Here is a 10663-nt window from a genome sequence, read left to right on the forward strand (position 1 = left end):
TTTTTTAATAATAAGAGTTCTAAAAACATATTTACACTATGTACACTTGCACCTTGTTTTAAAAAAGTTATAATAAAAGAGTTCTAAAAACATATTTACAGTATGTAGCTATAGTTTAGCTACATACATCTACATGTTACACACACACACACACACACACACACACACACACACACACACACACAAACACACACGTATCATATTTATACTATTTATACATTATTTTCTGTATGTCATTTATACTACGTATTAATATAGTAAACTATTATTACTGTTCTAATGATAACATGCAATTATATGGTTTAATATACACTTGATACACAAAAAATGTATGTATGTTAAAAATGAGAGGTTGACACTACTTCGCGGATTTTCACATATTGGGGATGGTCTTGGAACCAATTATCCGCGATAAAAGAGGGATTACTGTACTTTTTTGATCCCTGGGAGAAATTGAGATGCCATCAGTTAAATGCGTAAATAAACACAATATTACATAATAAACATCGGACACGACAAAAACGATGACAAAAGAGCGGAAGAGAATAATCTGATTAAATTAAATAGATGTTAATAATTAAAAAATTAAATAGATCAAAACAATAAACAGTGTCATGACATTGTTGAGTATGTGAATGTTGTTCTTGGGAGGATTCCCAATCAAATGTAATGGAGGGGAATTTCCGCTGACGGCGCGTTCCCTTTTCCCTTGAACAAGCTTGACCCCTCACTCCAACACCAGCGCGGTTGGCAACTGACCTCGATGTCCGAGATGGCTGAGTTGAGCGAGCAGGACCAGTTGACCAGCCTCTTGCTTCTGTAGATCACGCCCTCGTCATGCATGCGGATGAAAGCCTCCTGCACTGCGTAGGAAAGTTTCTGGGGGGGGGGACAACTAAGGTTGAAGAGGAGCTTTTGCACACGTTCCGGTAATAGGTTGGGAGACGCTCACGGGGTCCATTGTGAAACATGCTCGGTCCCAGTCCAGAGAGGAGCCCAGCTTCTTCAGCTGGTGGTAGATGCGATCACCTTTTCTGGACACAAATGGTAGAAATAAGACAAGCGCTTCTTCGCATAAAAGGTCACACGTCGTGCACTCACTCGTTCTTCCACTTCCACACTTCCTCGATGAACTTGTCCCTTCCCAGGTCATGGCGGCTCATGCCCTTGTCCCTCATCAGCTTCTTCTCTACCACCACCTGGGTGGCGATGCCGGCGTGGTCGCAGCCTGGGTTCCACAGGGTGGTCTTGCCACACATCCTGTGCCTGGATGCAGCCGGGGGGTCAATCCCAAAGCGTCCCCGCCGTGTGCAGAGCTCGACTGACGCCTTACCATCGGGTCAGGCAATCCTGGATGGCGTTGGTAAGGGCGTGCCCCAGGTGGAGCGATCCGGTCACATTGGGTGGTGGGATGCACATCATGAAGATGCCTTTGGGGTTTGGATCGCTGATACTTTGCCTCTGTTTAAAAGGAAAATAGGAGTTGGCGGTCAAGGAAAGAAGAGGACGAGGTCGAGGGACTAGACACCAGAGGGTTCATTATGAGGTGGGAGACTTCTAACATGGTCACGTCTGCGAACTGAGGGAACTCCAGTTCATCCCTTTCTACTTCCAGTGTGCCATAAAAAAAGAGGGTCACTTCATTGTAGCAAGAAGCAAGCAGCCAGTGGTTCATGCTCACCCCATACTCTGGCTTGAAAAATCCCTGCTTCTCCCACCAGGAGTACCAGGCGGCCTCCACATATTGAGGACTGTATGAATCGGGGAGCGGAGTGAGGATATCTGACGGCGGAGGGAACAGGTTGAAATATTCACTGGAGGCGGCAAAGGCGCTTTTCATCCCTCATGTCACACTGGCGGGCCAAACAGACTAAAGCCTATCATTCACTCACTCAATATTTATAGACATGCCATTCATTGTAGTTGAACTAAGTTCATTTTGTTTTCACTTGTCAATCACTTCACTGGTTAAAACAAGATATTTTAGGTTGCATTACCTGACATGTTTCGGCTTGTACTTCCGCCTTCATCAGTGTCCAACTCTGATGAAGGCGGAAGTACAAGCCGAAACATAAACATGTCAGGTAATGCAACCTAAAATATCTTGTTTGTGATAAAAGAACCAGTGAAGTGGATGCCATTCATTGGTTGCATCATCGTTATACACCGTCCCAAAAAGTATTTTCACCTTTTTTCTCCCCAGATGGAGTAGGAATGTTGTATGAGATGACCCCCAACTCCTTCTTCTCAGGTTTGGCCTTTTTCTAATAAAAAAAAAAAAAAAAAAGAAGCAGAACAGGCCTTACTTAGATCTTGTCATTCTAATGAACAATGTACACATGCTACATGCAACCAGCGCCATTTTCTAATCCTGTAGGAAAAAATCTTGCTCCACCCTGCTCTTCACTTAAAAAAGCGACTTTGGAGACATTGCACCTCTGTGGCTGGCTGTGTCTTCTTCTTGGCCTCCATTTCCTTCTTCTGTTGGAACTTCTCTAGCTTTTCCCTCCTCTTTGCCTCTTTCTTGAGCTGAGCTTCAGTTTTGGGCAAACCTGCAAAAGTCTACACGTCGACATTTTGTGCCAAAATGACCAAAACCAACATCCAAAAAATACTTTGCGGACCATTAGATGAGACTTCCGCCATGTCACCGGCAGCACTGTCGGCGGCGGCAAGAAGGGGATGAGTAGAAGCTTTGGTCTCCGCGTTTGTCGTGATCGGCACAACCTTTTCGCACAGCTTGACTTTTCCCAACACTTTGATGAAGTGCGGCTGGTTGATGCAGGTGGTGAACCATCGGGTTACGTTGCTCACTGCTTTCCTGTCAGATGGCTCCAGAGCCTACATGAATCACATGAAATTAGAGCAACGGCGAGGATTCGGCCCAAAGCAAAGATACGCGCAAAGACCTACGTATTTGAAGGGTAGAAGAAGCACAGAGGCCACGGCCATGTCAGCAAGGGTGACACTCTCCCCCACCAGGTACGTTCTTGGCTCCAGCGTCTTATTTAGAACCTTCAGGACCCGCAACAGATCAGCGCGCGAAGTCTGCTGGAGCTGACACGTTATAACATATGTCAAGAACACCCAAAAAGAGGTATGATACCCGGCACTTGACAAAAGACCTTCACCTTCTTGTCCAGCGTCACCCCCATGATGGGAAAGACGGCGGCGCACGACGACGGGATGAGCTCGTTATCGGCGAAGCTGAGCCACTGCCACACCTCGCTCTGCTGCTTGGCACCCGCGCCAGCCCTCTTCCCTTGCAAGGCTAGGTACCAGGCCACAGCATTGGCCCCACTCAGGACGGCGGCGCTGTCCCCCACGCCCACCACCAAAGCGGGGGTGCAACGGGGACTGAGAGCGGCGGGGGGGTCGTCAGTGATGATCCTCACACCAGACGACGGGGACGCCTCTGCAGCGAGCAGAGCCAGGATGCTCCGGAAGTCATCGAGGTGTGGGGACACATAAAGAGTGGCCATCCCTGATGGAGACACGGGGATGATAAAGAAAAAGAAGTGACCACATATCGAGTTGGGGGGGGGGGGGGGGGGGGGGGGGGTGGTAACATAAAGAGTGGCTATCCCTTATGGAGACACTGGGATGATAAAGAAAAAATAACATTTTACAGTATCTTCAACATCCAAATCTTGTAAGATCAGTTGTTTAAAGTCCTGTCTCTCAGGGCACCTTTGAAGTTCAAAGGCTGCAATACTTTTCGGACATGGTCCATAGTTTGAACGACAAAGGATTTCAACGCAGAAACTTTAGACTCTTGGCCAGACACGCAAACCACAAGCACCACTTACACACTCTTGGCCAGACATGCAAACCACAAGCACCACTTACACATTTTGATTGTTTCATTACAAACTCATTGTGGTAGTGAATTAACTTAGTTCAAAATGTTTAGAGTGCATTCCACATTACAAACAATAAGTAACGAGTGTCCATTATGTTTTGTTGACGTTGAATTCCCAATCGACAAGTAGCGACATAGTGAGCTGCTTACCACCTGCCTAAAGCTGACTCGAGTGAATGCTAAGTTATCTTTTGCTAGCAGAGAAAGTCAAGCACGAGTTTTCAACGCAATAATGCGCTTTATTCGCGAGGTAAGACGTCGGTTGACAGTGCTCCTACCTTTGAAAGAAACGATGAAATACGTCAGCCAGCAGATCAAAATGTGCTCGCTGTATATGTGCTTCACGCCACACTTTGCAGTCTGATGCAATGAAACCACACTTCCGGGTTTTGCTACCTCTTCCGCCCCAGCACGGAAGTCTTCCAATAAAATAAGTTTTAAAATTCAAATAGTCGTTAAAATGTTTTGTCATTGACCATGATTTTGTAGAAAATTAATTATTATCAAATTATAATACTGCACTGTAGTAACGGGACAAGACGAGAGGAAGAGAAGAATTTGGTACACTTATTGTGTCCAAACGTTTGACTGGTAGTCAAAGTCAAAGTCCGCTTTATTGTCAATTTCTTCACATGTTAAGGCACACAAAGAGATCGAAATTACGTTTCCCACCGTCCCACGGTGACTAGACACAGTACACAACACTCAAATAGCACAAAGAGTAAAAACGAACAGACAAGAGCAACGAATAAGTAATAAGCAAATAACCCAAATAAATAAATAAATAAATAAATAAATAGACAAATAAGAGCAGCAAAATGGAGCAAGCGTGCTAATAGCAGACAGCCATATCATAGCGCAAAAGAACCGGACGTCATGCAGTTGAGAGTGGAGGGGGGAGGGAATTCAGGATCCGGGTAGTGAGCAAATGTGTTATTTCTGATATGTGGTCACCCTTTTAATCGGTACCTTAAGAAGTTCGGGTGGTGATTGAGAAAGAGTTTGGAAACTCACCGATTTTCTTTCCTGTTTATCTTAGAAAATCAGATAGATCCACATGATGGCGCCAATCCCCCGAAAGTATGACTTGGTGTCCAAATATATTGATGTGCTACATCTTGACAAGACAGTTGTATGTCAAGGAAGAGCTAAATTTAGTGTATGTTGTCATTAGAGCGTATATGGGGTGTAAGGAGAATTGCCGTACACACATTTATTTCTAAGTGTAATGTGAGATGAGTTTTTATTGTGCAACTCATGGCAATATGTATTGCGGTTTGTGTTGGTATCACTAGTGGTGTGTTGCTTTCTTCTTTCCTTTAACTTTACAACAATCACTAATATACATTTTAGTTTATTGTCAGCACGGCAATCTAAGTCTAACACTCTGCTTTCTTCTTTCTTCTTTTCCTTTCGGCTTTTCCCCTCAGGGGTCGCCACAGCGAACCATCTTTACAGTCGCAAATTTCAAATCTTGGCTGCTGTGTGACAAAAGATGGATGACTGTTGATTCACAATAAGAGAAATAAGACAAAAGCCGCAGTTGTTTTTTATTCAGACGTACAAAGCAAACATGCAATCATCGTTATTAGGCTACAATGACTATAAAACAAAGACACATTCAGTGTCATTAAGCAGTCCTTCCCTGTACCACTCTTAAGAGGTCATTTTAAAAAAAAAAAACATTTTATATGGTTAACAGTGCTTGAACATAACATATTAGGCTACAATGCATGTACACTAATGCAGGCAGCACTTCATAAACACGCATGGACACGGCACCAATCAGAAATTCCCCACCCACTGCCACCAATTTTACACAGCAATTACGCGTGTGTTAGTAGAAGTTAATGTGAATCTACGCATCAAATAAAACTCAAAGCAGATCTGTTTATCTTTTGGCTTTTATGTGATTCTGTAAACACTACTTGGGGGACTTCAATGCAGCGCACAATGAACCTGAGTTGCAGTTCTCGACATGACAGAACATGTCCTAAAAAATGCTTTGTCAATTAAGTTTCCGGTGCAAGAAAAACCAAAGCACTCAAAAATGTTCCTATTCAGTCTCTGACAAATGGGTGTGGACCGGCGTTGTTTCTCTCTCCCTTCCAAAACCTTCAATGAAGGCCCCAAACACCACATCCACCACACTGATGACGATACTTCCACCCATAATGAACACGTTGAAGACCCCAGCAATGCTTCTCCACGTCAGCCGGCCCGTCCCCCCACCCAGGGCAAGTGCCTGATCCCCCATCTCCGTAGCCACTGTCCCAGCGTAGCCACTGCTCTGCTTCAGGAGATGCCCTCCGAAGAACTTGCTCACCCGCCAGGTCTTACCCAGGGCATTCCCGCATATCTCGACCGTGTCGCCGACCAGGATCCCCACGCCGGTGACCCCCGTGTAACAGCTGGTCAGCAGCACCGCCAGAATAGAGGAGACGCAGTAGTAGAGGTCATAGACGCAGTTCATCAGGAAGTCCAGCAGCGTCTCGGCAACCCAACGTATCCATGACAACAGGTCCGACGTCAAGAGGTAGAATAGGGAGAAGAAGTCTCCCGGGAGGGCGGCGAGGACGCTGAGGTCTTCTTGGAGAACGTACCTCACCTGCATTGAGACAGGCAATATAAAAATCATTCATTCACATTCAATGATGATAATAATAATAATAATACTAATAATAATAATAATAGGCGGCTCGGTGGCGCAGTGGGTAGCACGTCCGCCTCACAGTTAAGAGGGTGCGGGTTCGATTCTACCTCCGGCCCTCCCTCTGTGGAGTTTGCATGTTCTCCCCGTGTCCGCGTGGGTTTTCTCCGGGCACTCCGGTTTCCTCCCACATCCCAAAAACATGCTTGTTAGGCCGATTGAGCACTCCAAATTGTCCCTAGGTGCGAGTGCGAATGGTTGTTCGTCTCTGTGTGCCCTGCGATTGGTTGGCAACCGGTTCAGGGTGTCCCCCGCCTACTGCCCGGGGACGGCTGGCATAGGCTCCAGCACGCCCGCGACCCCCGTGGGGACTAAGCGGTTCAGAAAAATGAATGAATGAATGAATGAATGAATGAATGAATGAATAATAATAATAATAATAATAATAATAAAGTAGTTGGACACCAGACACTGAGCTCTACTGGTGGTGCGCAGACAGATGGGTGTGGTTATATTTAGATGTGGTTAAAAAAAAGTGCAACCAAACTTTGCAAAATGAATAATTTAAGATTATCTTGGCCAGAGTTTGGGAACACAGTGCATGTTAAATTCAATAATAATGAAATGTGCCAAATTAATTCAAGTTATTTCAGGGTGCTTTCAGAAAATGGAGGGATGCTAAATTGAATTGAGATATTTCAGGTGTCAAACTTTCAAGTAAGTCATAAGAAACATAACAATTGTTAAATTTAGGGGAAGTTTGCAAAACTAAATACAAAAAAATAGTTGTCTTGGATAACGTTTATAAAATGATAATCAATTTGTTAAAATGTCCAATAATGACAAAAAAATGGTTCAATAATGGAATAATTGAAATGCTAAATAATGGATTTCAGGTTATCAGTGGGCCTTACAAAAAAGATCAATTGTGCTGACACACGTAATCAAAATAAAACTGGTGGGACTTGGAAAAAAAGTGTTGATAACAAAATATTGCCATCGATAAGAAACCATTTAAAAATAATTGTCACGAAATGTTCAAAAAATAATTGTATGGTGTTTGGAAAGATCAATCAAAATAGTTCAGATTGACTTACATGGGGCTTGTAAAAACTGCAAGTATTACATAGATCAGAAACGTGATCAAACTACATTAAAAATACACGGAATAAATAAAGAATAAACAACAACAGAGGTAGCCTCTGGGCAAAGAGTTCAAACCGAAAGAAGATCTTTCACCTGTCCAGGGAACTGTGTGATTCTGGAGAAGATGGGCCTGAGCGGAGCTTTGAGAATGGCCAAAGCGGTGGAGAAGACGGAGAGCACAATGCTGCTAGAGTTGCCGTCCGTCTCGTCCGTGCGTTCTGCCCTCTCATCGGCCTGCCCAACGCCGCCGCTCTCCGACTCCACGGGGGACTCCTCTGCCACATCCGCGCCACTCGCAACCGACTCGCCCGCATACGAGTCCGCTTGAATGCAGTCCGAATCTTCCCCGCAGTATTGTGCTTTGGCCTCAGCATAGTGCCTCTCATCAGCCTGCCCAACGCTGCCGCTCTCCGACTCCATGGCGGACTCCTCTGCCACATCCGCGCCGCCTGAATCTGACTCGCCCACATACGAGTCCGCGTGAGTGCAGTCCAAATCTTCCCCGTAATATTGTGCTTTGGCCTCGGCTCTGTCCGGGCTCCCGCAGCCTCCGGGGAACAGCTCATCTACTGCCAGCAGCTCCTGCAGCTCCTCGGCACTCACTCGGCGCACGCTGTCGCCCTCATCGAGCGTCTCGCTGACGAACCCCACGGCGAAGTTGCCGTGGCCACTTGGAACGGAGCAGCACGCCACGGACCATAGTGGTCCCGCTTCACACCCCTCGGCCGCGGTGAGAAGGTAGAGCTCCCCACCTCGAGATCTGCACCGTGGGGCGACGCCGGAGCGGACCGGCGTGGAGACGACCCAATCCCAGCGTTGGAGGAGAGAGTCTGTCGATGAAGGCGCACGGTCGCCTCCTCGGAGAAGTGCTGGTATGAAGACTTGGACTCCTTCCTCATCTATTGCCTGCGGCACGCAACCACAAAGTCGATTTCCATTTTCACCACGATATACTTGTTGCATAATATTTTCCACAAGCCCTCTTTTGGCTGCCCGACTTGAAGTATCTAATTATGCGAAGATTTTGTCTTTTGGTCAAATAAGATTTCAGCTTCAATCTGTTGCCGTGTCATGCTAATGTCAGTCTATTTGCAAAGGGAGCATTTTCGTAACCAATCAGATTCAGTGGATTTTCCACACTCTGATTGGTCGGTAACAAGAAAAACGCTTGCAGTATCTCAGCGCACAAGATAATTTGAAATTTTGGTCAGGACTGTATAAAACAAACACCGTGTAAGTTAGTTGACTTGATTTGCTTTTGTGGGTCCCATACAATGATGCGGTGGGCAATATCTGGGCCCTGAGCCTTGAGTTTGACATAGGTGTGCAATAACAAAAATCTGAATCAAAACGTTTTTTAGGGACACACAAAGCTATCCGTGAATACAGATTGCATTCACATACCTTTGTTTTTAAATAAAAATTGTCCAAATGCTCAGAATTGCCGTTTATCAATTGTAAATATCCATTTGGTCCTCTATGAAAGTGGATCGATTCTTTATATGTGCCAAAATAACACACAAGCTTTTACTTTGGACAAATGTTCGCAGCGCACGCACGATTCATCCCAAAGAGCACCGACACTATTTAAAACGTTGCACCAAAGTGACAGGCGCGCCCTTACCGCAATCTCTTCTGCCTCTTGCGACCACCCGATGTTGAGACGGAGGGCCAAGGCGACAGCCGTGTCGCAGTCGAGCCCATACAGGGTGGCAAAGTTGTGGCCCCCAGGCGTCTTGTGACATCGAGGGCTCGCCGTCCAGCCCTGGTGCCGGGGAAGCGTCTGCCCGCGGAAGCAGAGGCCGCACGGGAGCTCGGCGGCGGTGTTATCATCAGGTGAGGGGCCCCAGCCTCGCGCCGGGCCCAGCAGGGCCATCAGCCACATGGCGGCACTCAGCATGTTGGCGGTCGGCGGTTTGGTGGGCTCAGCAAATCTCTCACTAAGCCGCACGGCGTGCGAGGCTTACAAATACTGGCCGCTTGCTCCCAAAACCACGTTGCAACTCAGCAAAAGAGCAACGGGTGCAGGCTCTATCTTGCACTTCCACTGTCAGCTCCACCCTTGGTTGTTCTCCATGGCAACACCTCTTCCTCTACTGCACAAGCCCTGCTCACACCCTTGGCAACCTGCCACTTTTACCTGTAAGTCAGCATTTCCAAACAATATCAGCCCGTGCTTGCGTGCGGTGGCCTCTTATCACCCTTAGCAGTTTTGGGGTGATTCTTTTACATTTTGGTGACTGGCCACAGGAACAATGACGTTAACTAACACGTGCGACTGGTGTTGCACTGGTGTTGAAAGTCTCAGACTTTCAGAGCATATTCGGGCCAACAAGTCAAGTCAGTTTTGGGGTCACTGTGCCTCGCTGATCTCAACAGAACAAACATAATTTGCCAAACATTTAAATCTCGACTTCATGTCTCAAAACGGTCCAGTTTTATTATCCAACTGGAAATGTAAGAAGGATCGCAATGTCTCAACTATGTCACATTCTAGAAAGTCAAGCAAAACAGGTTCTTCAAATGGTGTCCCTCCTTCACACGTTTAATCCCGTCACCGTCTCAAGCAGACTGCATCTGATGTTTGAAGGGGACTAAAAAAAATTGCATATCAGCACATTGGACTTTGATGCAAACGCAGCAGAAACCGGCGTGGCGTGCATGTGTCACATTAACAGTCGGCTTGCTGTTCTCTTCCTGGTGGAATGCAGCCAGACCGCTTTCACGGTGCTTAAGCGTTCGTGAACACACCCCGCAGGCTTCACCATCAAGACACCTTTTTAAAAAAAATTTGATACGCCAAACATGACGCCAACATCCAATTCACAGTTTGTGTTTGCAGTGTCGCGTCGCCAAAACTCAACAATAAACTTTGAGTCCAAAGTGACACGCCTGCTTTGAGAGCTGCAAAAATAGATTCCTGCTTTGAGCTTGCTTGCTAAACAACAATAAAGCTGCCGTAATATTTTTTTCAGAGAGGCGCAAAGGGTAACCGACACAATCAA

The 10663-nt window shown here is 46.2% G+C and overlaps 2 protein-coding genes across 7 annotated transcripts in view; both read right to left on the minus strand.

Annotated features, from left to right (window-relative positions):
- The window catches only part of vars1 (valyl-tRNA synthetase 1), a 13746-nt gene extending 9461 nt beyond the window's left edge, over window positions 1–4285 (minus strand). For 3 of the 6 annotated variants that reach the window (XR_015066936.1, XR_015066935.1, XM_085918712.1), the window contains exons 1-11: window positions 4141–4284; window positions 3132–3484; window positions 2914–3057; window positions 2625–2841; window positions 2437–2552; window positions 2189–2264; window positions 1682–1782; window positions 1334–1461; window positions 1102–1266; window positions 953–1034; window positions 760–879 (exon numbers count right to left, since the gene is read on the minus strand). Coding sequence is in view for 1 of the 6 variants with exons in the window: in XM_085918712.1 (XP_085774838.1) it covers window positions 760–879; window positions 953–1034; window positions 1102–1266; window positions 1334–1461; window positions 1682–1782; window positions 2189–2264; window positions 2437–2552; window positions 2625–2841; window positions 2914–3057; window positions 3132–3482 (1500 nt within the window). In the remaining 5 variants the exon portion in view is untranslated. Of the gene's footprint in view, window positions 1–759; window positions 880–952; window positions 1035–1101; window positions 1267–1333; window positions 1462–1681; window positions 1783–2188; window positions 2265–2436; window positions 2553–2624; window positions 2842–2913; window positions 3058–3131; window positions 3485–4012; window positions 4027–4140 lie in introns of those variants that run through there. The other 3 variants (XR_015066937.1, XR_015066938.1, XR_015066939.1) reach the window with 3 other exon arrangements.
- Window positions 4286–5234: 949 nt separating this feature from the next.
- On the minus strand, window positions 5235–9698 carry LOC147053791 (uncharacterized). Its single transcript, XM_085918716.1, has 3 exons — window positions 9283–9698; window positions 7752–8564; window positions 5235–6470 (listed from the first exon to the last, which is right to left on the minus strand). The coding sequence occupies exons 1-3, from the start codon at window positions 9556–9558 to the stop codon at window positions 5919–5921; spliced, it is 1641 nt and encodes a 546-aa protein (XP_085774842.1). The 5' UTR covers window positions 9559–9698; the 3' UTR covers window positions 5235–5918.
- Between the last annotated feature and the right edge of the window lie 965 nt (window positions 9699–10663).

This window comes from Syngnathus leptorhynchus, chromosome 8 (genome assembly GCF_054491065.1).
Source record: "Syngnathus leptorhynchus isolate UIUO chromosome 8, UIUO_Slep, whole genome shotgun sequence".
Taxonomy (NCBI): domain Eukaryota; kingdom Metazoa; phylum Chordata; class Actinopteri; order Syngnathiformes; family Syngnathidae; genus Syngnathus; species Syngnathus leptorhynchus.

Bases quoted from the DNA above. Each gene is read 5' to 3' on its own strand.
- LOC147053791 (XM_085918716.1), bottom strand. From the start codon at position 9,558: ATGCTGAGTGCCGCCATGTGGCTGATGGCCCTGCTGGGCCCGGCGCGA. The intron at 8,565-9,282 runs GTAAGGGCGCGC...TGCGTGCCGCAG, and splicing joins AAGAGGCAGAAGAGATTGCG to GCAATAGATGAGGAAGGAGT. The intron at 6,471-7,751 runs GTGAAAGATCTT...GTCTCAATGCAG, and splicing joins TCACACAGTTCCCTGGACAG to GTGAGGTACGTTCTCCAAGA.